Below are 24,728 nucleotides of genomic sequence, written 5' to 3'. Positions count from 1 at the left end.
TCTTTTACCCCAGGCCTTTCTAGTCTCTCTGTATCTCAGCTTTGCATACCTCTACATCCCCATCCATCCTCTCTTCCAAAATATTTTACATTTCTTTATTTCTTCCTAGAATTTTTAGTTCTCTGCTTTGCCCTTTGGCCACTCTACTGTCCCAAAGGTATTCAGCAATTACCTCGCTCCTGTCTTTGTTTTTGCAGGGTTCATGGAATTCAGATCATTTCCTGTCTAAATGATCTGCTGATTCAGGCTGCTTCCCCCAACACTCTGCTGCAGGATCTCAAGTTTACTGCTTCCCTGTTACAGAGTCTGGGGTTCACAATGAACTTCCAGAAATCAGTGCTAACTGCTTTCCAGGATAATATTTTCCTCCGCTGCAGGTTTCAGACTTTTTCCATAGTGGCATCCTTGCCTGCCCCAAGGCGCTGTCTCTAATTTCCTTTTTCCAATCCCTACTTCCTCTGACATCTGTCTCAGCCAGGGAATTTCTCAGTGTTCTCAGTTTCATGGCTTCCATCATTCCCATGTTACCTCTGGTCAGGTTCCACATGAGAAAGCTTCAGTGGTATCTCAAGTCAGTGTGGCTCCAAGACTGCCACGCCCTGGACTTCCTGGTACTTTTCCTTCCCTGACTCAAGCTCAAACTTCAGTGGTGAATTCTTCAACTTTTTCTCAACCCGGATATTTCTGTTCAAGATACAGTTCCAACTCAGGAGCTCTTTACAGACACCTCAGACAGGGAGTGGGATGCCTACTGTGGCCCTCTCAAGGTTCAGTGGCCTCTTCTTCAGAGGTCAATGATGTTGTATGTCAGCAAACAAAGGCCCTATCTTCTTTGCAAACTAGCTCTTCAGGCATGAGATCTAGCTATCCATTATCAAGTGACATTTCAGGCAGTTTACATTTCATCAGAGCACAATCTAGTAGCAGACTCCATTAGTAGGTCCAGCACACAAGCTCACAAATGGATGCTTCTCAGAGATGTGCTCTCGGACATCACCTGAGGAATACTCCACAGATGGAGAGATCTTTTGCATCCATTCTAAGCAGACACCTTCCTCTCCTTTGTTCCAGAGTTCCAAGTTCTCTGGCTTGGAAAGTTGATGCCCTGTCTTTTCCTTGGAAGGAGATGTTTCAGTACACCTTCCCTCCCCTTCATCTGTTACCATGAGTTTTGCACACGGTCAAGCAGGACTCTCCCAAAATCTTGATAATGATTCCCTTTTGGCCCAGATAGTATCAGTACCCCCTTCTTTCTCACTTGCCAATGGGCAATCACCACAAGTTACCTCACAGGGTGCATCTTCTCACACAAGACAAGAGAACTTGTCTGTCTCTGTCTGTGTACCACAAGGGTCAGTACTCGGGCCACTACTTTTCATCAACTTCACCAACAAACTCCACTCATTTACCAAACATGCATAGTCTGATATGCAGATGACTCCTCTCATATATGCTTGGCTTACTCTTTTCTAGAACTCCTGCAAACCACCCAAAAATCCTTCCTTGACATTGAAAAATTCCTTTCTTACTCCCAACTTATCCTTAACTCTAGCAAAACTAAACACATGCGCTTCACTGACAAAAAATAGAACCTGCTGAACATGCTAAACTCCTTGGTGTTACTATCAACAACAATCTAAGGTTTGATAAAGACCTAGCTACTGCTATCAAAAAGGTACACATCAAACTAGGCTCGGTCTGTAGAGTCAAGCCTTTCCTTACCAGCACCACCAGAAAATCCATAGCCAATCCTCATCTACTTTCCTCCCTTCTTTATGCCTCACCTATATTCACTAATGTTAGGAAAACATTTAAATAAACTGGAATCCTGCTAGAACAAAATAGCAAAAATTTGCCACTGGCCTCCCTTACAGATCACACCACTGCAACTAACTTCACCAACTAAAATGGCTGGAACTACCTAGTCTACTAACTTTCAACCAATTAAATTTCACACACAATGTTTTTCACCATCCTAGCAACTACCCAGATCTAAATGAACTTATTTACCCCTACAGTAACAAAAGATCCCTAAGAACAACCAACAAACTCCTTCTAGAAGTAACCAAATTCAAAAATTACTATGGAGACTCCCCGATATCAAACAAAATATCTAAAATTTGAAACTCCATGCCCCAAACAATTATCAACACCAACAACATGTTAAAGTTTAAAATACTACTGAAAGAACACCTCACCAACAACTGGCTCTGCTCCTGTACCAGTCCTGGATGATCTAGCCTTCCTCTCCTAGCTCCCCCCTTTCACTGCCTTTCTCTCTCATTAGCCCTTATGGATTCTTTACTATCTTTTCACCTCATGCCCCACCCCTTTTCAATCTTACCCACTGTACTTTCCCAGCCACAGTTTTACCCTCTGTATTAGCTGCAAGCTTCCTCATTACTATTTCACTGTCCCACTTTTTTATCCAATCAATTTCTACTACATCTGTTCTGTAGTACTAAGCTACAGTAGGCTTATGCATTTGTTTACACCCATTGCTTACCTTTCCTTACCCATCCTTCCCAATTTCATGGCTCATCTTGTCTATCAATCACTTCCTATTCTTTGCCATTTTTATTTTTGCTCATTGTCTCTACGTGCTTTTAATAGGATTGTTGTATCTAATGTCTTTGTTATATTATTTGTAGGATATAAGCTCTTCTCACCTATACTTCCTAATTCATACTGTGTTCTACTCATACTAAAATTGTTTTAAAAATATATATTGCTAAATTTCTCCTCTTCAAAGCTGCAAAACATATACTACGTACTACTGTTGTAAATTAATTAATTCTTTGAAACGGAGCTCCAGGCCTCCACTGAAAATGGGACATTTTTGGCTCAGTCAGCTATGGTAAGATTTTACACAACTGTACTTTTTATGCACTATATTATTTTACACTTATATGACCTCTACACCTCCTCTCTGTATTTCCAGTTTGTTATTATAATAAGAATTAAAACCATTAGAGTTCTATCTTTACATAAGATGAAATCTGATACATTTGGATTTCAGAACTATTATAAATGTTATAACTTATAACGTATTTAAGGAACTGCTTTAAGACTGCTGATCTTAAAACTTGTTTTATATAAGGAAAACAAATGTGTAAATTAGCAATGAATCCCTACCAGTTTGGAAAAGCATTCAACTTAACACATTTAGCATAACTTTGTATTGTTCTAAAGAAGCAAAATGATGTTGAAAAGTTAGTATATAAGATTAAGTAAAAGAGAAACTTGTTAAGTGTGACACTGTGAACTGACTCTCATCAAATTGCTCCTTATTTTTATAACTTCCTCCCTAAACAAGAGAAGAGTGATATAATGTAAATACTTTTCTCACAGAGTACATTAGGGGTTAGTAATAGGTTAATCATTTTTAATATAGTTTGCCTCAAAAATGGAAAACAGATTTAATCAGTTTGCTGTTAACGCTCAAGACTAGTTTGATTTTCAGAGAAGTGTATTATAAGCCTTTTAAGCCTTTGGTGAGGCCTGGAAAATTTAACTTATTAGTTAAAATAAGGTAACATTTAGGATTGAATGTAAAGAAGCTAGATGTACTGTTCATGGTGGTGTATTGGGAATTCATAAGTAAAGCATAAATGATGAAGAGTGAATCTTAGGAAGATAGAAACAGAAAGGAATATGACAGTTATAACCCTTAAAATGAGTATGATACTAAGCATGCTGTGAACCAATGTGGCAAACGCCAATGAGATGTTGGGATAAATGTCAAGAAATAGACTAAGTGAAGAGAAGAACATAATTTTTACCCTCTTTTTGGTCTTTGGAAAGGCTAGAGTTAGAATGTTCTACACAGAGTAGGACACGTTTCCGAAAAAAAGTCTGTGAAGATTAGAGTATTTGATGTGAATAAGGTGAATGGAGGCTGTAGGGCACACATGCTATGAAAGGAAACTGGGAAGTTCCTCAACTTAGACTGCTAACGTTTGAGTTACCCTTCTTATCTTCCTATCTTCCCAGTGCACAGCCAAGAAGGTTTAGCCCTTTTTCCATATTCCCTTCAAAATCTGCTTATCCTAGTGTTCTACTGTATAGACCTTTCCTACAAAAGGCTATTTTGCCACTGATGATTCAGTGCTAGTTTGAGTTACTTGGGCAATAACTTTCAGGTGTTCTGCATCTGGCAACACTTGAGTTAAAAACTGTCTCAGTAATGCTGATTCCCATGTTCACTTCAGCAATGCAGGTGGCAGGATGAAGGCTGACCAAGTTATCTGTCACTGGTTCTACCATCTCATGTGCCCTAGAAATCACTACACATTAATATTTGGAAAGAGAACTACTTGAAAAAAATGTTAAGAGTTTTAGTATGAGAAGGTTATCTGATCTAATAAATTGGAAGACACTGCTGTTATAGACTAGAGTTTACCCGAGAAGAAGCTGACATTATGGTGGCTAAGTCTGCCTCATGTAAAAACATTTTAAAGCATAACTTAAATATATTATACATGAGATACATATGAGAGTGACTTGGATCATGAGGAATGTAAAGTTGAAATCTTTAAAAGATTGAATGTATATGGGGTGAAAAAAATGAGCTTTATTTATTTATTGACATTTGAGTTAACATTACTGAAATATTATAAACTGAATAAAATATAAACAGGTTAAAGCAAAATATAAAAACCTGACCTTTATTTTGATTTTACTAAAAATAGTTTACTATTGCTTTTTTATTAATGGAAGTGGTGTTCCCATGATCCTTTGAGATGAGGAATTTTTGCTCATGAGAATCCTATGATGAAGTCTTCTAAGGATTCTGTTTGCCAGGAGATGAATTTTTCAACAGAGAAGACCTTGAAGTGGTTCCTGATTGCTGTATTGATAGGACAGAACAGACGGAAGTTGAGGAGAGAGCTGTGTGAGTATAGGAAGTGTCAGAGGCTGGGAGCCATATGGTGATAGTGAAAGTAAATGTTTCTGTTACCTAATGTTAAGCAAGAATATCAGAAAAAAGAACGCTATAAAACGAATCTAAAACTCTGAGTTCTCAAAACACAGACATTATAAATGATATATAATGTAATTCCTAGTGTACTGTATGTCGTGTATATTTTTGTATAATTTTTTGTATAATTTTTGTATATTTTCTCTATTCTCCCCAGGCCTCCACTGAAAATGAGTATCATCCCAGTTGAAATGTCCCAGTAAAGAGATGTCAAATAAATAAAAAAATAAAAAATAAATTTTCAATATTGATCTTTTCTTCATTTACTGATTATTCTCTTAATCTAGTACAAGACCCTGGGGGGGATCAGTGCATGTCACAGTACTCAGGATGTGCAAATCATTGAATCCTGTACTGAATGGAGTACTAACCTATCACAGACACACTCACATGCACACGTACTGTAGACTGTTTACAGCAGCTTTTTAAAGAATTATCAGTTCACCTACTGCGAATATTGGGGTGTGAGAAAAAACAGGATATACACAGAAAGCCACACTGATCCACAGAGGATATGTAAATTCTGCAAAAAAGGCACACCTGCTCAGAACTGAACTGGAGAACCAGGCACTGTGAAGCAATATATCTCTCAACCTCTCTACACAAGAAATCTGGATAAAGCCAGAAACAATGGGGTGTGGGGCAAAGGCCCAGAAATAGGGACAAATTTTAAATATTGATCCTTTAAACTTAAAAAGTTGCTAGAATGACATATTTTACATTATTATATATTTTCTGAAGGATATGGAGTCTGAAACTCAAATGTCTGTCATTATTTAGTACTATTTAGTGGCATCAATCCTTAGTGATTTGCCAGAAAAACAACAGATTTTATGAGGAACAGACAAAAAGTAACAGGAGAAAATCTAGACATTCTGCAAAAATCTGGAGCGTTGAGAAGTATGGCAATAGCACTGTGTTTTTTGTCACTGTTCATTTCACTTTTCTGCCCAGCTGCTGTGAAATAATATAGCAATAACCCATGCCTGGGTGTGGGTAATGCTGGATTTACCCACGGATGGCGTGGTTTGGTCCCGAGGGCGAAGCCCGAGGGACCAAACAAAGCCAACCGTGGGTAAATGCAGCATTATCCACACCCAGAAGTGGGTTATTGCTATTATACCATGACATTATTTAAGAAAAGAAATTATTACTTTTCTTAAATAATGGCATAGTATAATGCATGTTTACTGCCCTTCCGCAGATGTCTGGCATCCGCGGCAGTTCGAGCTGTGGGCAAAAGCAACAGAGAAAGCAAGATCTCCGTTGCTTTTTTTTTTTACTGTTTTGCTATGTTAAATGGGTTTAACATAGCGAGACAGCTTTAAAATAAGCAATGGAGATGTCCGTTGCTTATTTTAAAACTGTCTCGCTATGTTAAACCCATTTAACATAGCGAAATAGTAAAAAAAGCAACGGAGATCTTGCTTTCTCCGTTGCTTTTTTTTTTAAAACCTGTCTCGCTATGTTAAATGGGTTTAGCATAGCGAGACAGCTTTAAAATAAGCAACGGAGATCTCCGTTGCTTATTTTAAAGCTATCTCGCTATGTTAAACCCATTTAACATAGTGAGACAGTGTTTTAAAAGTCGAGTTATACTAATGGAAAAAAGTCCGGGCGACCGGACTTTTTCCATTAGTATAACTCAATTTACAATGTGCACGCTGGCCAATCAGCGTGCACGTTTTGGGGGGGTCATGGTATAATATAGCAATAACCCACGCCTGGGTGTGGGTAATGCTGGATTTACCCACGGTTGGTGTGGTTTGGTCATGAGGGTGAAGCCCGAGTGGTCAAACAAAGTCAACCATGGGTAAATCCAGCATTACCCACACCCAGATGTGGGTTATTGCTATTATACAATGACATTATTTAAGAAAAAAAAATAATTACTTTTCTTAAATAATGGCATTGTATAATGCCTCCTTGCTGCCCTTCCACAGCTGTCTGGTATTCTGCGGCAATTTTGATGTACTGCGCATGCGTATGCCTATGCAGTACATCAGAGCTGTGGGCAAAAGCAATGGAAAGCAAGATCTTCGTTGCTTTTTACAAACTGTTTCGCTATGTTAAATGGGTTTAACATAGCGAGACAGCTTTATAAAAAGCAACGGAGAATCTCCGTTGCTTTTTTAAAGCTGTCTCGTTATGTTAAACTCGTTTAACATAGCGAGACAGTGTTGCTGTAAAAAAAGAGTTATAGTAATGGAAAAAGTCTCAGCGACCGGACCTTTTTCCATTACTATAACTTGGATTTACAACGAGCACGCTGACCAATCAGCATGCACGTTTTTGAATATTAATGGGGGGTCGTTGTATAATATCAAACAGGTAACAATATCAAAAGGAATGACAATTCAGCACTTTAGCATATAAAAGATTTACTGGAGTGGGTGTGCCCCTGGCACAGTCTAATGTGAAGGAGAATAGCTTCTCCTATGCCTCGTTACTCTGTCCAGACTAGCACTATGAATGGACTGCATTTTAAATGATACTATACACGGCAACTTTGGGGTTAGTGTAGTTAGCTTAATCAGCATAGGGGTATTGCCACCTGCATTGCATTTTATTTGTAAAACTTATTTCACAATATTTGAACATTGGAATATATTTTATTATTTTAATTTCTGTGTTTTCAGAATAGAACATTTCAGATTTGCTTTATGGTATGCTGTTAACTAGTATTCTTTCTAGCATTGATTATCTCTTTCTGAATCTTCTTCAAGCATGGACTAGATTTCAGAATCAGCAGATTCTGAACATGGGTTTAGCCATTAGCAGCCAGTGAATCAGAGAGTTCATCTACAACTGCAAAAAATTATTTGGTAATGTACATGTAATTTCTGTTGTCAATAAGGTACAATATAGTAGCCAGTTCAGGAACATAAGACTGCACTAAAGGAGATATGGACAATTTACCAAACATTAATTTTTTGGAGAAGCAGATTATTAAATCCTGTCTGATATTCTCACACAATCAGCCCCCCCCCCCCACCATGTAACTGCTCAGCTTCATTGAGAAGATGATAAGAGAATTAGATGCAACATTTAGAAAAGAGACAGATTTCAAGTCTACTCTTTATAACAAATCCATTAAGATTTATTACAGTAAAATTCATAGCTCTCTATAACCTCTGATCTCCTGAATGAGGAACAAAGCTAAAATCATTTTTATTTATTTATTTCCAGTTTGATAACTGGGGAGGTCCACTGGGCTCAAGGAGCCCATTTTCAGTGGAGGCCCGGGGAGAAAAGCTTCATATTACATACTAGAAAATCAAACTTATGATTATTTAAAACAAATGTAGAATTATATGCTGAGATATAGCAAAATACAATTGAAAAAAAAAGAATACTCTTTATGACATATATGTAGTTGCTTAAGGAGCCATTTGCACAGCATAAAGTTGAACTGAGGCAGTGGATCAAGCTAACAAATATTTAAAAACTATGAAATTGTAAGTCTTCTGTTAGTAGTTGCAAGGAGTGAATATTTGAAAGACAGAAGTCTAGGTTTAGTAGTATGTGGAATAAATAAAGGAGGTAAGTGCAATGTGTACTAAGTATACATTGTATGTGGAATAAATAAAGGAGGTAAGTGCAATATGTACTAAGTATACATTGTATGTGGAATAAATAAAGGAGGTAAGTGCAATGTGTACTAAGTATACATTGTATGTGGAATAAATAAAGGCGGTAAGTGCAATGTGTACTAAGTATACATTGTATGTGGAATAAATAAAGGCGGTAAGTACAATGTGTACTAAGTATACATTGTATGTGGAATAAATAAAGGAGGTAAGTGCAATGTGTACTAAGTATACATTGTATGTGGAATAAATAAAGGAGGTAAGTGCAATGTGTACTAAGTATACATTGTATGTGGAATAAATAAAGGAGGTAAGTGCAATGTGTACTAAGTATACATTCAAGATTCTGGTGAAAGAAAAGAGGGGCAGTTGAGTAGTAGAGAGGGAGGTGGTTGTTTAGAAGAAAAAGAAATCTGGTGAAAGTAGAGATAGGCAGTTGTTTAATAGCAAAAGTGGAGTACACACATATCAGGGATGATTATAGTAGCTAGTTAGCGGCATCTCTTAGCATGAACCTTATATGTAGGTAGAAAGGAAAGAGAAAATTTCCAGATAGGGAGAGAGAGTAGAGTTACAAAGCTATGTACAGCATTTACATTATGTACATTCAATGTTTTGATGTTATATTACGTTAGATTCAGAGAGAGGAAGCTGTAGAGGAAAAACAGCAAGGTGTAGAGGTACATGTAGAAGTACATGTATAGCAGGCAATTAGCAGAATAGGAGCATTAGCAGGATTAAGTAGGTAGGGTGCAATTACATTTCCAATTATGGGAGAGGTAGGAATGGAGCTGGGATTTGAAGTATTCAAAGTTTTTATAAAGGTGCCAAATCAGGAATACTTTTTAAAGATTGGTGATACTGACTGAAAAGTTGATAAAATAAGAAGAGATGAATTAAAATGCATGTTCAGAAGTAAACCAAGTATGTAAGTATAATGAGATTTATTATTTGTCGACTGTAACTACATTCTGTGTCAGACTCAAGGACATCCCTAGAAATCAGAGACAACTGAGATGTATGTTGACATTTTGTACAGACCAAATACTAAAAGAAGACACTGCAATATGTGAAGACCTGCAAACTTTATTTGGATGTAGGTTTCCTGAGGCCAGAGGTAAAAAGGTAAATTAATGCTGAAAAAATATAAATTGTGTTTTTGTATCTTTCCAGCAGCAATGTCTATTGGGTAAAAAATGTCTAGGGGTTAAGAAAATTGTCATTATATTATGCTGACAAGCAAACTATGGGCCATTTGAAAAACATAGTGTACTAATATTAAATTTAATTTTATGGGAGGAGTTCACTATAAGTGTGCAAAGCTATATTCTGTAGTTTATGCAGGGAAACTACACTACTGTTGAGTGTAAAGCAACTGCTAACAGTACAATCGTACATGTGGAATATAAAGTAGTGGACCTTACAAGGAACACATTTTTAACAGCTTGTTGTAAGGCAAGACAGTGCTGGAATGAAAGAAGAGCATCCAAAGGAATATGATTATAGAAATGTCAGCGCCTTAGTGATTGCAATCAGTCATCAATCAGTAAATGAACTTAAGAAAATCAGTTAAAAAAAAGTTTGCTAAATTTAACAGATTTTCTCCGATTTAAGTTACTTAATGATAAAGAAGGCAGTTATGATTAAAAGAACGGGAGCTGAAAATAATCAAGGGCATAAAAAGGAGAATATGAAGGACCAAAAGAAAAAGACAGATGATAAAAATATCACTGAATGTAAACAACATTCAGACATCAGTTTGGGTGTTATTGGATTTATTAAGGCTTGATATTTTTTATTTAGTAGTGTATAAAAATCTCTAATGAGGACTAAAATATTTGTTTAAAGAGAAAGTTGACTGACAGAAGAGAAAGATGCTGAAGGTTAGTAGTTATAGGGTAAGAAATAAAGAATGGAATTTTATTGAGATGCAAAAACAGAAGGGATGGGCCTCATACACTAGACAGTTTTAGTAGACAAAAGGATAAGAACTAAAGGCTATAGAAATCTATGTTCCACAAAAAAGAATAAAAAAACACAAGAGAAATACAACTGTGTTTTCATGTAGGTAGAGCTTTGACATGGGTTGAAAAATTGACTTTGAGGGAGTTGAAAGTAAAGAAAGGAATGTGTTCATTCATTTTCTGATGCCCTCTTTATCATACTCTGGGTTACTGGGAAACCACATCTTATTCTGTGAAAAATGGGTACAGGAAGAAAATGAAGTTGTAGGTGGGGTGTAGGTTATTGAAGAACACAGATACAGATGCACAAGTGTGCCTACAGACAATATTTACTTCACCTAATGGCATGTTTTTGATTGTGGGAGGAAATGAGCACCCATCAAAAATGCAAGCAAAAACAAGGACATACAGAATCCTTAAAGAAGGTACCCCTGGCAAGATTCAAACCAGAGACCAACAGTTATGGAGCAGCAATACTAAAACCTGCACAGCTGTGACATCCAGGAGTATACTAATAAAAAAAAAATGAAAGAAACAATGAGAAGGTGTAAATTGTCAGCACTATTAAATAAAAGTCCAGCTATCTATGACAGAGGCATTCCTAGTATATTAACTGATCATAATTTTATTTTCAAACAGTTGTGTGTTATGAAGAGGTCGACTTCATTAACTGATGCATCAGAGCACAATATGTTCCCCTAGGACTGCAAAAATACCCTCATGCTGATTAGTCTCTAGTAAGCAAGTTAGCATTACAATAGGGCAGAGTAAAAGATGTGTTATGTCTTTTGTCAAAGGTCATGAGACTGTGAACGCAATGAAATATAGAAAAAAGTAGTGAAATGTGTGGCAGAAAGAAAGACATGTCAGTTGCATAACTAATACAAATTGTTGGGTTATTTTGAGTGTGACAAAAGCATTGTTAGAAAAGAAAATAGAAAAGGACATTATATTCATTCTTTAAAGTATGTGGATTTAGTGAACAGATACATTTTCTCTTAGGTGTTTACAAAAATGGATTATATAAGAATGGAAAGGCAAATGAGGGACAATACGGGTCTTCAGAAAAAAAAATATCTTTACATTTAAATCAGCAAAGTGACCGGGGAACAAACAGAGGAAAAATGATTTTGCTGCCTCTGAACAAAGCATACAAAGCTGGCAGAGGAAGACAGGAGAAGAGGGGGTAGTAGTATAAAACAAAAATAAAGTTTGTCTTTTTGAGCACAATAAAAAAAACTGAAGCATAAAACAAATGAGACTAAGGACTGATCGGGAAACAATAGTATACAGTATTAGAAAAATGGTAGATGTGATATTTATAAATGTTGAACATTCTAGGATGCATAAAACTGTGAGGAGACAGATGAAAAGTATATTTGTTTAACAATGGAAGAGGTATACAATTATTTATCAAAATAAAATTGATGAGGGACATAATTTGTCAGGGCAAGAGGAGATATGTTTACTTTTCTCACAATGAGTGTCTAGTCTGTTCTTAAACATATCTAAACTAGTGCTTGCTTTAATGTAATTTGGTAAGCTATTCCATGCATCAGCTGCCCTCTCAGAGAACCAATTAGTAAACTTCTCATTCCTATAGAATCTTCTACGTAGGTTGTCTGATGATTCTCTACTACGGTTTGATAACCCCAAACATTCCCGGAGGTAGCTGTCTCTAAATACACTATAATGAATAAGGTCTCTAAAATATCTATGAGACACTGCACAAGTTCAAATATTTTAGTCTTTCATAATAACTTAAATTTTCACATCCATGGATGCCCATGGTATATTTCCATTGTACTCTTTCTAGTTTACTCATGCTTGTTTTCTTAAAAGGTTTATATATTGGTATTCCATACTCATGTATGGGTGTAATGTAACTAACAAACAATGACTTTATCATTTCTGATTTCCTAGGACTGTATAAATCCATTTATACAACCTATAGTTCTATAACTATCATTAACCAATTGGTTGATATGATTAGAAAACTCAAAGCTGGATCTACCCATATACCCAGGTCCTTAAATGAATCTACAGTTTCTATTACTGTTTGCTGTATTAAATATTTACCTTTCAATTTGTGTCTCCCAAATTTCATACACTTAGTTTTAGATGTATTTATCAGCATATTATTTTCCTGTGCCCAAATGGTCAATTTAGTCAAGTTCTTTTGCAGACAAGCTTTAGCTGTAACACACGTAATCAGTTTGCCCATTTTCAAGTCATCCGGATACAGACTGTAGAAAACCTCAGATGAAAAAGATAAATTTAAAAGATACAATCTAAACAATCATGGGCCTAGGACAGAGTCCTGCGGGACACCCTGACTGTAACCAAGAATTTCACCTAATTGTTGTATAATACCTGCTATGTCCTACTTGTAAGTCATGCAGCTATCTATCTTATCAAGAGTACAGCAATACCTAATTGTTCTTATTTAATGATCAGTGTTTTTGTATGACTCTATCAAATGCTGAAGTTAAATCTATATAAATTACACCACAGCATAATTTTTCATTGATAGCTGTTATTATACTGTTATAAAACATCATGTTACAGGTGCCAATGGATCTAATTTCAGCTTATGCATTCTGATATATGGCTTCAAGTCCCAACCCTTTCAGTTCTGACAGTAAAATATCCAATATTACCTTCTCCATTATATTTCCACAACATGAAAGCAGACTTAAGGGTCTGTATAACTATGGGCTTGTCCTACTCCCTTTTTCTTTAATGACAGTTTTAAGAAGTGCATGTCTCCAAACTTGAGGAATCTCTCCATATTTATATGACCTAGTAAATAATAGATATAATGATACTGTAAGTTCTTGCTGAAGTGTTCTCAGGTCATTATTACTAATTCCATCTCCTCCCTGTGCTTTGTTTGGATTCAGTTTGTACAGTTCTTTTTCAACATAATCAAATTTGATGTCAGTGTCTGAGGTTACCTGGATGTCACTAGAACAACTTATCAACCCATTTGTGGAGCCAAACTGTTTTCCATACAGTTTTGTAAATATATCTATAATATGTTGTCTGAGAGTAAATTTTAGAATCTATACACATTTTATCAATTTGTATGTCTTTACTCCTTCCACATCTTATGTATTGATAAAATGGTTTCCTATTATGCTCAATATCTTTATATAAATTGTCTTTAAATTGTTCTTGATCTTGCCTCGCACGATGCTTAATTTGTTGTTCAGCTTGTTTATTTCAGTTTTTATAGTTGCAGTTTTCCATTTCTTACAGTTTTTGTCTCTCACCTTAATCAGGTATCTTGTACTTACTGAAATATATCCTCCTAATGTTGTATGCCTAGAGCCTGATGTTAAACATTTTTTTTCATTCATTTTTCTTTCAAAACTTTTCATTCTTTCTACAGTTTTTAGACTGAACACATCACTCCGATTACTTTTACATAGTGACTAATCTGCTTCCATATAATCTGTTATTAATATTCTTGCATTGGTTTAGATTTCATTTTGGCAGAATTATCTAGCGACAAATTAAACTTTATAACCCCATGATCACTGCACATCAGCGGTGGTAAAACTTGAAATGAAGTAGCAAAAAATGTTTTTCCAAACACAAACAGTGTATGTTCCATTCTCTGTTTTTTTTTTGTTACATTATGAAGCAATTGTTGTGCTTTAACAAATGTTGTGAATAATTTCCTTACTAATGTTGTTGAATCAATATTATTCCAGTCTGTTTCCTGGTAAATTTAAGTCCCTAGCCACTATTATTCTTCCCTCTTGTGTTTCATGCAAGAAATACATCAATTTCTTTGGGTCATCAGCACTTGACTTTGTTGGTCTATACATTCCAACAATTATTATATGTTCCAAGTGTTGTCTTCATTGTCACAGTTATACAGTCTATAGTATTGATGCTATCACTGAACATGTAATAATCATAAGTCTCAACTGTCTTTAATCCCTATCACAAAAGCTCCACCTGATTTTTTTCTTAGAATGTCTGTTACAGTAAAAACATTTATAGCCTGACAGAACTGGTTTCTAGTCATTGTTCTTTAACCATGTTTCACAAACAATCACATCAATCTTCTGGGAACATAGCAAATTTTGCAATAACAAATACTTTATTATTAATTCTCCTAACATTAACAACCATCAGAAATGTATCAAATGTTGCTATATGTGAACTGTTAAATTTTCAGCCTGGCAAAAATCCTGTCTTGTGTTTGTTAAATATCTCAAACTATCTGCTGCAAAAAAAATTCTTCCCTGATCTTGACAAGTGCACACCATCCTGTCTGAACACATATGTGCCCAAAATTAAGCTTGGATGCTGTACACATTTCTATTTTTTAAATTGGGGCATTTTTTTCCTGTAGGTATTTACCAAAAAAATGTTTTCATTCATGCCACACATGTCCTATAGCCATAAGATAAACTTTTATTCAATAAAGTTTAAGCATTTTTCTCCTCATATTGTGTTAAGGACTTCTTCAGAACCAAAAGTAAAAAACAGTGCCACCCTCTTTTTAAAAACTTCCTTGTAGCGACATCATACCATTCTCTTAAAGGCACATTACCAAACATTTCATGCAATACTAATGCATATACATTCAATTGATGAAACACAATGCACCAAACAGAACAACCACAAACTCACTAAACTGGAAGCTCACTTGCATGGAAACTAAATACACTGAAAGCTCAATCATTGAAACCCACTTTAAATGAACTACAGTCTACAAAACAATAAAAAAAAAAAAAAACAAACAAAAAAAAACCAAAAAAATACACTACACTACTTCATGCAGGGGACAAACCCCCCTACCTAACCCTCATCTCCATACTAATATATACTAACTCCAAGATCTCATTACAATGGGGAAAAGGGAAAATTCCCTTAACCCCATTGTTCTGTGATCTACAACAAGTTTCTACATAGTACACATAACCTGCCAAAATTAAGGTGTGATCTCTTCATTGTGATTTACCTGTAAAATATATTTCACCCAGGACTCCAGGAGCGATTCTGCACAAATCCAACAGAGTACATGCCAGTACTGCTACTAACACTTCCTTCTTATATTTAAAGCAGTGTGCCCTATATTTAACGTTCAAGTGCATGTCGCTAATTCAGCTTTCAGCATTTTCAGTTTCTGTGCAAGTGAGCTTTCAGTTAAGTGAGTTTGTGGTTGTTCTGTTCGGTGGATTGTACTTTTGGCAATTGAAAGTAGATCCATATATATATATATATATATATATATATATATATATATATATAAAACAAAATAAAACATTACGCACCACCAATAAATTCTCAAAAATATAAAATATTTGAATTATTCAAAGCTTTGTAAACAATGTAAAACCTTGTAGAGTTTTTTTCCCTTTTAAAAACTATAAATATGTGAATAAAAAACTAACAAAATCTTTGTTTGACTACTAAGTAAGCTTATAATTTCACAGCCTTAAGCTTGTGTGTACTTGCAACAAAAATATTTTCATTTATTCATTTGTATAATTCACGTATTTTATCTGTTTTAGAATCTGTCATGCATAATGTTTTATATAATTCTCTTTCTCTCTCTCTCTCTCTATATATATATATATATATATATATATATATATATATATATATATATATATATAGATATGTTAGTATAATATGGTACATGAAGTCCTCTGTATGATGCCTGTGATATTAGTCTGATGGATTGTCTGGCAGTTAATGCAGGGGACTATGGCTTGGAGATGTTATTGCTCAGAGGTGACCTGTGCCTGACATATAAGGCCATGTCAAACCCAGATTTGATGAATATGCTTCACCTCAAAAAATCTAGATCCCTCAGAACCACAAGGGCGGGAGACTTAAACCTTGACACGGTTATTAATAGAACATGCTGGAGGGACAGATTCATCACCCAGAGACTCCCTATGCTGTGGAACAAAATCCCAGTACATGTGAGGCAGAGCACCTCGCTGGCCTTGTTCAAGAGGAATCTTGACCAATGGATGGGAGATCGCAGATATACCCCAGGGATTACTTCAGTGTCACTGCTTGACAGAGGCACAGCAAAATAATAGGCATAGTCTTCTTCAAACTAAAGGGGTGGCGAAAGCCACATAACTATGGGCTAGGCTTATAAATGCCCTTGGGCAGATAGCCTAGTATGAACCTATGAACCTATGAACCTATGAACTACTTCCTGTGTTAGAGGGTTTGATTTCTTCAGCCTTCATTTGTCTATTGTGTGATCTTGAGCAGGTCACGTAACCAAACAGTGCACTGGAGCAATTGGGGATTTGAGACAGACTCCTTACTGGTGATCTGGTCTGCATGCCTAGTAAATTAACCTACTTGGCCTTCTTTAGAAGTGGGTCAGATTTCTCTACTTTAACCATTATGAATGGTTTTCTGGGAACTAAAGGTGTGTGTCATACCACAGAAAATTAATATTCATTTGAAAGATCTGGAAAATAGAATGAAAGATGTTATTCTGGAAATTGAAATAAATAATATGAAATAATAGACTTATTAGTTGGAACAATATATGGTAAGTTTGTGTAATTGTTTGTGTAGGGGATTTCCCCTTGATAGTATAAAAACCACCTCAGATTTCTCCTGAAAAGAGGAGAGCAGCTTACTAGGGCAAACACTAAATAAATGTATTTTAACAGTGATGGATGTTATATTTTTACTTGGTCTTTTTCATTGTTATATTGATTACTTTCTTTTTAAATGAAACTCCCCTAGTTTTTTGACAAGTGCCATGCAATTTTTATCATGCATCTAGGGCATCATGCACTCATGCTCATATCAGCTTACTTTAACATCTATCTTTAAAGGATTGCACTTCCAAGCTGCAGCATCTGCATAATGCTACTGTTTACTGTAATCTGTCCAAGATCCATGTGTTATTTTATTTTTTTATTTTAAGTAAAAGTTCCCTACCTTTCTGATAAGATCCTAGAAGCTAGTTAAAAATCCCATGGCAATCATCAGTTCATGCTCATATCAGTTTTATTTAACATCTGTGTTTGAAGAATGGTGCTTCCAGGCGCAGTATCCACAGTAATGTACCGTGTAATCTGTCCAAGATCCATGTGTTCTCTTTCTTACCTGTGCTGTGGTATTGTGTAATCTGCCCAGGATCCATGTGTTCTGTTTCTTACCTGTGCTGCAATGCCAGAGATACAATAATAAGGAAAAAGACCAGACAGATATATGGTGAGTTGTCTTGTACATGTAAACTCCTTTCTTTGCTTATTGGAGGTCATGCTCTTGCAAAAACAGTGAAGTGTACTCATCCATGTTGGAATGAATAAGATTAGGTGCACCACTCCACAGGAGATACAGAAAGACACTTTTGAACTCTCCACTCATTTCTATAACCCCGGTATTGAGTATCATTCTACATTTCATGAGAATGATCTCTAAATTCAGTAACAGGATAAGTTGGGTTGAATATCTGGCTGGTCAATTGGTGATATTCAAGGGAAATCGAAGGTGTGTCTGCTTGAAATGAAATGGTCAGCAATTAGTCCTACTTCACCAGAGACAGACTTCACTTTTTGCTTTATGGTTTTCTAATGTGAGCCATAACTTCTGCTGTCACCATAGACCCCTTTTAAGGCAATGTTCAATTTATAGACATCCCATATAGTAGCTTTCAAACTTGCACAATGTTAAAGTAACATTCCTCTATACAAGAAATTAAATAGTAAAGTCTTAGAACTTAAGGCCTTCCTTACCTTCAAAGGCATTCATAGTTGTATCTACTGAAACTTGATTCCTACATAGTGAAAACATACCCTCATTGCCTAGTCTGGTGCCCATCATACATTTGTGTGTGTGAGTGTGTGTGTGTGTGTGTGTGTGTGTGTGTGTGTGTGTGTGTGTGTGTGTGTGTGTGTGTGTGTGTGTGTATGTGTGTGGTGTGTGGCATCTATATTATATAATCAAACTTTTAAAAGTTAGAACGTCATATGGTTGACACCATATGATCAAACTTTTTAAAGTTTGAAAATGTAATAAAAAAAAAATAAACCAAAGAAAAAACCTACCTGAATGGTTTAAGTGGGGGAAGAGGGGCAAGCCCACCCGCACCCCCCACAACCCTCCCACTCTTTAATTATGCCAACTCCGAGATCGCACTACAGTGCAGAAAAGGGAAATCTTCCCATTCCGCACTGTACGGAGATCTCCATTGAAAAGTTCAAACTTTTAAAATTTCGATCATATGGTGTCAACCATATGATGCTCGAACTTTTAAGAGTTCGACAACGTGATATAGACCCTGTGCGTTTGTATGTATATGTGTGTGTGTGTGTATGTAGTATCTATATTTTTTCATAACCTTACAATTCAAATCAAACCCTGCATAATACCAAATGCAAACTTTCTGAAGTCTTAGTGATGGTAAAATCAACTGTCAAATTATTACCAAGTAAACATTCCTGTCCATGACTGTCGCAGAGCAGTATGTGCACCTAAATCAGGTTGAAAATCTAACCACTCATCTAAATACTTTTCTTTTGAGAGATTTTAACTAGCCTTTCATCAACTGAAGCAAACTATACTATGAGCAATAAATATGCACACAGATTTCTTAGTTTTGCAAATGCCAACTCTTTTAGAGGTGCTAGCTTTCTAGATCTTGTCTTCACAAACATGTCTTAGCCTTTAATACTCCCAATATCATTTCCTTCCCAGTCACCTCTAACCATCATGCTGTGACTCTTCCTCTCTCTCTCTATCTCTCTCCATCCCTCCCTCCTTTAAAACCTCCTTTACATTCCACAAGAATCCTATTATATTTCTTCTTGGCTCCTAGTAATTGTAATCTCTGGCATGTGACTGAGAGTTTTTTTTTTTTTTTCCAATAATTTTTATTTTTATTTTGACATTAATAAATGTCACAAATAAAAAACATCTTACAACATGACCATGTACAAATATATATATATATATATATATATATATATATATATATATATATACACACATATATATATATATATATATATATATATATATATATATATACATACATACATACACACATACATACATACATGCACATACACACATATACATATGTTATACATTGATGTCAAATACCACAGGATATAGGTCATACAACATATCTATTTACACTATGTACATAGATGCTTTCATTGTTAATTCCACAGTTATATAGACAGTATATACATTCGTAATATCCAAGTTATTATTTAATATCTGAACTTGTATGTGTTCTTTGGTTCCATTATAGTGTATTTCTAAGTTGCTGTGTGATGAATTATGCTAATATGATGTTAAAGGTTTATTCCCAAATTTCTCTGGATTTCATGTTTTTGTATCTTTTATCTATTACTATTTTATGAGCTAAAAGGTCTTGTATAGCTACTTGTTTAAAACCCTCCCAAGAGATATTTATCGTATCTAGCCATTTAAAAGCTATATACAGTTTCATTAGTAGGAAAATTGTTAAAAGTGTATTTGCTTGTTTTCTTGGGATGTTGGGTGGGAGAATGTGTAACAGAGTGAATTCCCAAGTTAATGTTGATGTTTGATAACCCGTTTTTTGTAATTGTACCTTGAGAGAGTTCAAGAGTTTATAGACACATTTACAGCTCCAAAATACATGGATTAAGTCAGCTATCTGGTCCTTACAGTGTGGGCAGACAGGTGATTTTGATGTGTTAAATTTGTGTAGGATTGCAGGTGTAAAATAAGCATTATTATTGATCATGAGCTGAGTGTATGCTAACTTTTTGAGGGGTAGAATCTTCAGTGTTAGATTGATTGCCTGGCTTATTTGCTGATCATCTATGGATGGTTTAATTTTTCTCCAGTAGTTAGAGAAGAGGAGGTCTTTCTGGTATTTGATTTAATTTATCATTTTATATGAATTGGTAATAGTTTTCTTTGTTGTGATAATAGTTTTCCAAAGCCTGCTACAAGTTTCTATGTCACTATTGGTCATAGTAATATTTTGGAGATAACTGGAACACAGTTCTTTGATTTGTCTTAGGATTATTATGTGTGATTTAGGGAGGTTTAAGTTGGTCCTCATTTCTTGTATTGAACAGTTAAGGTAGGGATAGATATCCTGGATTGTTTTATCTTTTAGCCTGGGAAAAGGGACTAAGTCCAGCATCTTATTGTTTATTTTTAAATTTGGGTTTTTATGAAGGGGTTGCAGTATTGTCATGGCATGTCTAACGTTCAAGAATTGAAAGAGTTTTTGTGCTAGGTTGATAGAATGTTTTAAGGGCTCTATAATGTTATAAGTTTGTATTTCTTTCTGCTTCAGGAATGGAAGTGCTTTGGGATTGAAACCTAGAGCTTTAATATATCTATAATATATTGTCACCCAGAGAGGAGACCAATTTTCCATTGACGGGTTATGTTCAGCTATTCGCAATATTCTGTTAGTGTTAATGATCGAGTAGTACATTTTAAAATCTGGTAGATTTAGTCCTCCTTTGCTTTTGGGGAGTGTTAATTTTGGATAGGAGATTCTGTTTTTTTTTGGGTTCCCATATAAATTTTGCTGGGAAGGTATGAATTTGTTTGAAGAATTTATTATGTATTGTTGTCTGTGATGTCATGAATATATACATTAATCTAGGTAAAATGTTCATTTTGATTATTGATACTTTGGCCAAGAATGGTAGTTTTAGGTTGTTCCATCTTTTGCAGTCTTGCATTATATTTTGCCATTTAAGGTTTAAATTGTGTTGGTAGAAATCTTTGTTACTCTGGAAAAAGGTGATTCCCAGGTATTTAGTTTCTTCTTTAATTTTTATTGTGTTTAACAATGGTATTAGTGAGATGAGTTAGGGTGTTTTTAGGGTGAAAATATTAGTTTTATTAAGGTTTAGTTTGTAGTTAGACATAGTCAAGAAATGTTCAATTGCAGCTATTATTTTGTTTATATCTGAATTTGGTGTAGTGCAGTATATGTTCAGATCATCTGCAAATGCAGTGTGGTATATTTTGAAGTTGTGTATTGATGGAGGATTGTGATATGTATTTTGTTTAATGTATAGAAAGAGTGGTTCTAGGTATAGGTTAAACAGGAAGGGTGATAGTGGGCATCCTTGTCTTGTCCCATTTTTTATTAGGATCCTATTTGACCAAGTTTTATTTATATACAGAGATGTGTATGGGTTGCTATAGAAGAGAGTTTGGATGATCTGAATGAAGTTATTGGGTATATTAAAGTAGGGCAGTGTTTGGAGTAAGAATTCTAGATTAACCCTATCAAACGTCTTGTGGGCATCCACTACCATTGTGTAGATGTTGATATTGCATCGGTTAGCGTAGGATATTAGTGCATCTAATGTTAATGTATTGTCACTAGTCTGTCTATGTGGTGTAAAATCGGATTGTTCTGGGGAGAGGATTTTTTTCTATCAGATTTTTCATTCTGTTTGCAAGTATAGAGGTAAATATTTTAGTATGACTGAGAGGTTTACTATCATGAAATTAAGCAACTCCAAATCAGAGGCCATAGTTCCCTCATGTAGAAGAGTGCACTGCCCTCTGCTGGTGAAGAGGAGTAGCTGTCTCAAATGAAATTGTCTAAGAACCTTGCAATCTTGCTTATGAGTGAGGGTACAAAGGACTAGGAGAGTGATAATGAGGTACGACAGACCCTGTAGGAATCTGCCTTAGTGATGGGAGACCTGAGTTGCAGAAAGAACCTTTCTAATTCTGTAACTTCACCACTGGCCAAAAGTTTGAGTAGTAAAAGAAAAGGACATTGCACATTCAAGTGGCAGAAATTAACCTCCTTCACTGTCTTTCTGGTTATGTGTGTTCTGGCTTGAGACGCTCAGAAATCTTAAAGAATCTTGAGACAGAGACACTATTTTCCATTTGGGAGAAATCCACTGAGTTGCTTTGTGCATTGTAGTGAACATGCCTCCTTCCCCCACTATAGAAGGTATATGAAGCAAATGGAACATCCACAGAAATACCTAACTAAAAGGATACAAGGCCTAAATAACAAATGGACCAACTCAGAGTCCTGTCACTATACTCAATATCCTACATACTGATAAGAGATGACCTGTGTCTGGCATACAGGGCATCCTCTGTTCTATTACTGATGGATTTACTGCACATCAGCAGTGGCATCAGAAATACTCAGTTTTGGGGATCTAAACCTCTTCTGCAACATCAACACAATGGTTTGGAAGGACAGGTATATCTCACAGAGGATATCACTGCTCTGGAACAGACTCCCATCCACATAAAACAAAGTTCATCCTTGTCCATATTCTAGCACAGCTTGGATCTATGGATGTGAAACAGAAGATTTACCCCAGGACTTCCCTGTGTACTACTAATGGATAGAGACAGCTTCTAAATGCTTTATCCCATGCATGGGCCCCCTCAAATTATGTATGGTATGTCCCAGCTATTCTCATTAGGAGTAATGTATAATTATCTACCATGGGATGGATAACGCCATTCTAACTCCAAATGGGATAGGTTAATTTGAGCACAGAAAGGAACCTGGCTAGCCTTAAAATGGCCTACAAGGGCAGCTAGCCTACTATGTATATATAAACCTAAGTATGGCCCAATTGGAGGAGACCTAGGGACATTTGGGGCAGATTGTATCATAGTTTTCCTTGGGGGGGTGTCTTATTGATGAACTGGAAACTGTCACTGAAGATATAGATGTTTGATCTGCCTTGATCTGCATAAACACTGTCACACCCCTCGCTAGGATGTCAGGTTAAGAAGATTCAAGAATGGATAAATATAGAGAAACAGACAGGCCAATATATATACAGAGATAATGACGTTTCCTTCTGCATTAGTTATAAATTTGTTGCAATATACATGTAATACTGTGCAAAATCAGTACAGAAGATAAAAAAGAAAGACACAATTAATACTTTTTATCAGCAAAATATATCCATTTATATGGATAGATATAGATATTGCTATATTATGGGAGTATTTAATGTGGTCAACAGGCTATAAAGTTGACATTTATTTTGTTGACAGGTGTGTGAGATTGCACAGTCTCTGGGGTTGAGGAATATTGTATTTCCTGGGTGTTGTGCAATCTAGTATATATAATTAGCAGGGAATGTGGGGGCACACTGTGTTATCTTTGCATATTCTGTGCTTATTTTACTAGGATACATATGGAATATCTATGGACAAGAGTTTATACAGAGCCTTGAGGTCATCAAGATGCTAATGAATAGATAGAAAGCCTGGTACTTACCATTTGATTTGCTTTTTGACAACTCACACAGTAGCTCAGATAAAGATGTTCCCAACTTCTCTGATTCTACAGATAACTGCATGGTAACTGAAAAAAAATACTTTAGTGTGTCACTCAGTACATTTATTTTAAAGATTACATTAACTGGTTTACAACATTTATAATATCCACAGTAATCTATATGTTACACACATTCTGTGTTTTTGCAATTTCCCAGACTGTTCTTAGATATGGCATTTTGTATGTACAAAAACAGACTGGTAGCAAATCATTTGTAGTATATCATGTCAACACAAGTGTTGCAGCTAGCATCTAGTGTAAATGCCTAGTGGCTTCAGCCCTTCTTCATACTCTGGCTTTCTAGTGGGCCCTGTTTTGCGCACCCCTCATCAGTATCATCTCACTAGGGCTACAGCCTTGGGTACAGTATTCCCTCAGTATTCTCAGTTAGTCTATACTGATGACCTGTGTAACACAAAAAATGATATCCCTTTCACTTCTCAGGACCCTTGTTTTGACTGGATAGCTGGGGTTATAGACAAGGGAAGGGATTTGGATGCAGTCCACTTAAATTTAACAGGCCATTTCAAACTGCAGAAAAGACAATGACCATGGATGTGTTTGCCAAATACAGAGTGGTTAATGAGGCTAAAGAAGTGGACCCACTGGATAATAATTGGAATGAGATGAAAGGATGCCTGTCATTAGGTGTCAGATGTCTCAGTAGTGGAGCTGGATAGTTTTAACGTTTGTATAAGTGACAGTGCAAAACTTCTAGGAGATATAAGTATGTTTTGCTAATGGCATTAAAATATGCAAAATAACCAGTGCACAAGAAAATGTAGAAAGGATGAATGGGACATGGCAAAACCAGAGGAATGAACTACCACATCCCAGCCTAAATTCAATGCAAAACTGAAAAATAAAGAATTTGGGGAAGCTAT

At 35.7% G+C, this 24,728-nt stretch overlaps 1 protein-coding gene across 3 annotated transcripts in view; it reads right to left on the bottom strand.

Moving 5' to 3' along the window:
- The window catches only part of LOC122806528 (C-type lectin domain family 10 member A-like), a 305,649-nt gene that overhangs the window by 116,330 nt on the left and 164,591 nt on the right, over positions 1–24,728 (bottom strand). For all 3 annotated transcript variants that reach the window (XM_044077028.1, XM_044077030.1, XM_044077029.1), the window contains one exon: positions 23,785–23,871. In XM_044077028.1, coding sequence (XP_043932963.1) covers positions 23,785–23,871 — 87 coding nt within the window. The remainder of the gene's footprint in view (positions 1–23,784; positions 23,872–24,728) is intronic.

The sequence above is a fragment of the Protopterus annectens genome, chromosome 7.part0 (genome assembly GCF_019279795.1).
Source record: "Protopterus annectens isolate FY-2018-M chromosome 7.part0, PAN1.0, whole genome shotgun sequence".
NCBI classification, from domain to species: Eukaryota; Metazoa; Chordata; order Ceratodontiformes; family Protopteridae; genus Protopterus; species Protopterus annectens.
Note: the sequence above shows the minus strand (reverse complement) of the source record. Positions and strands in the feature narration are given on the sequence as shown.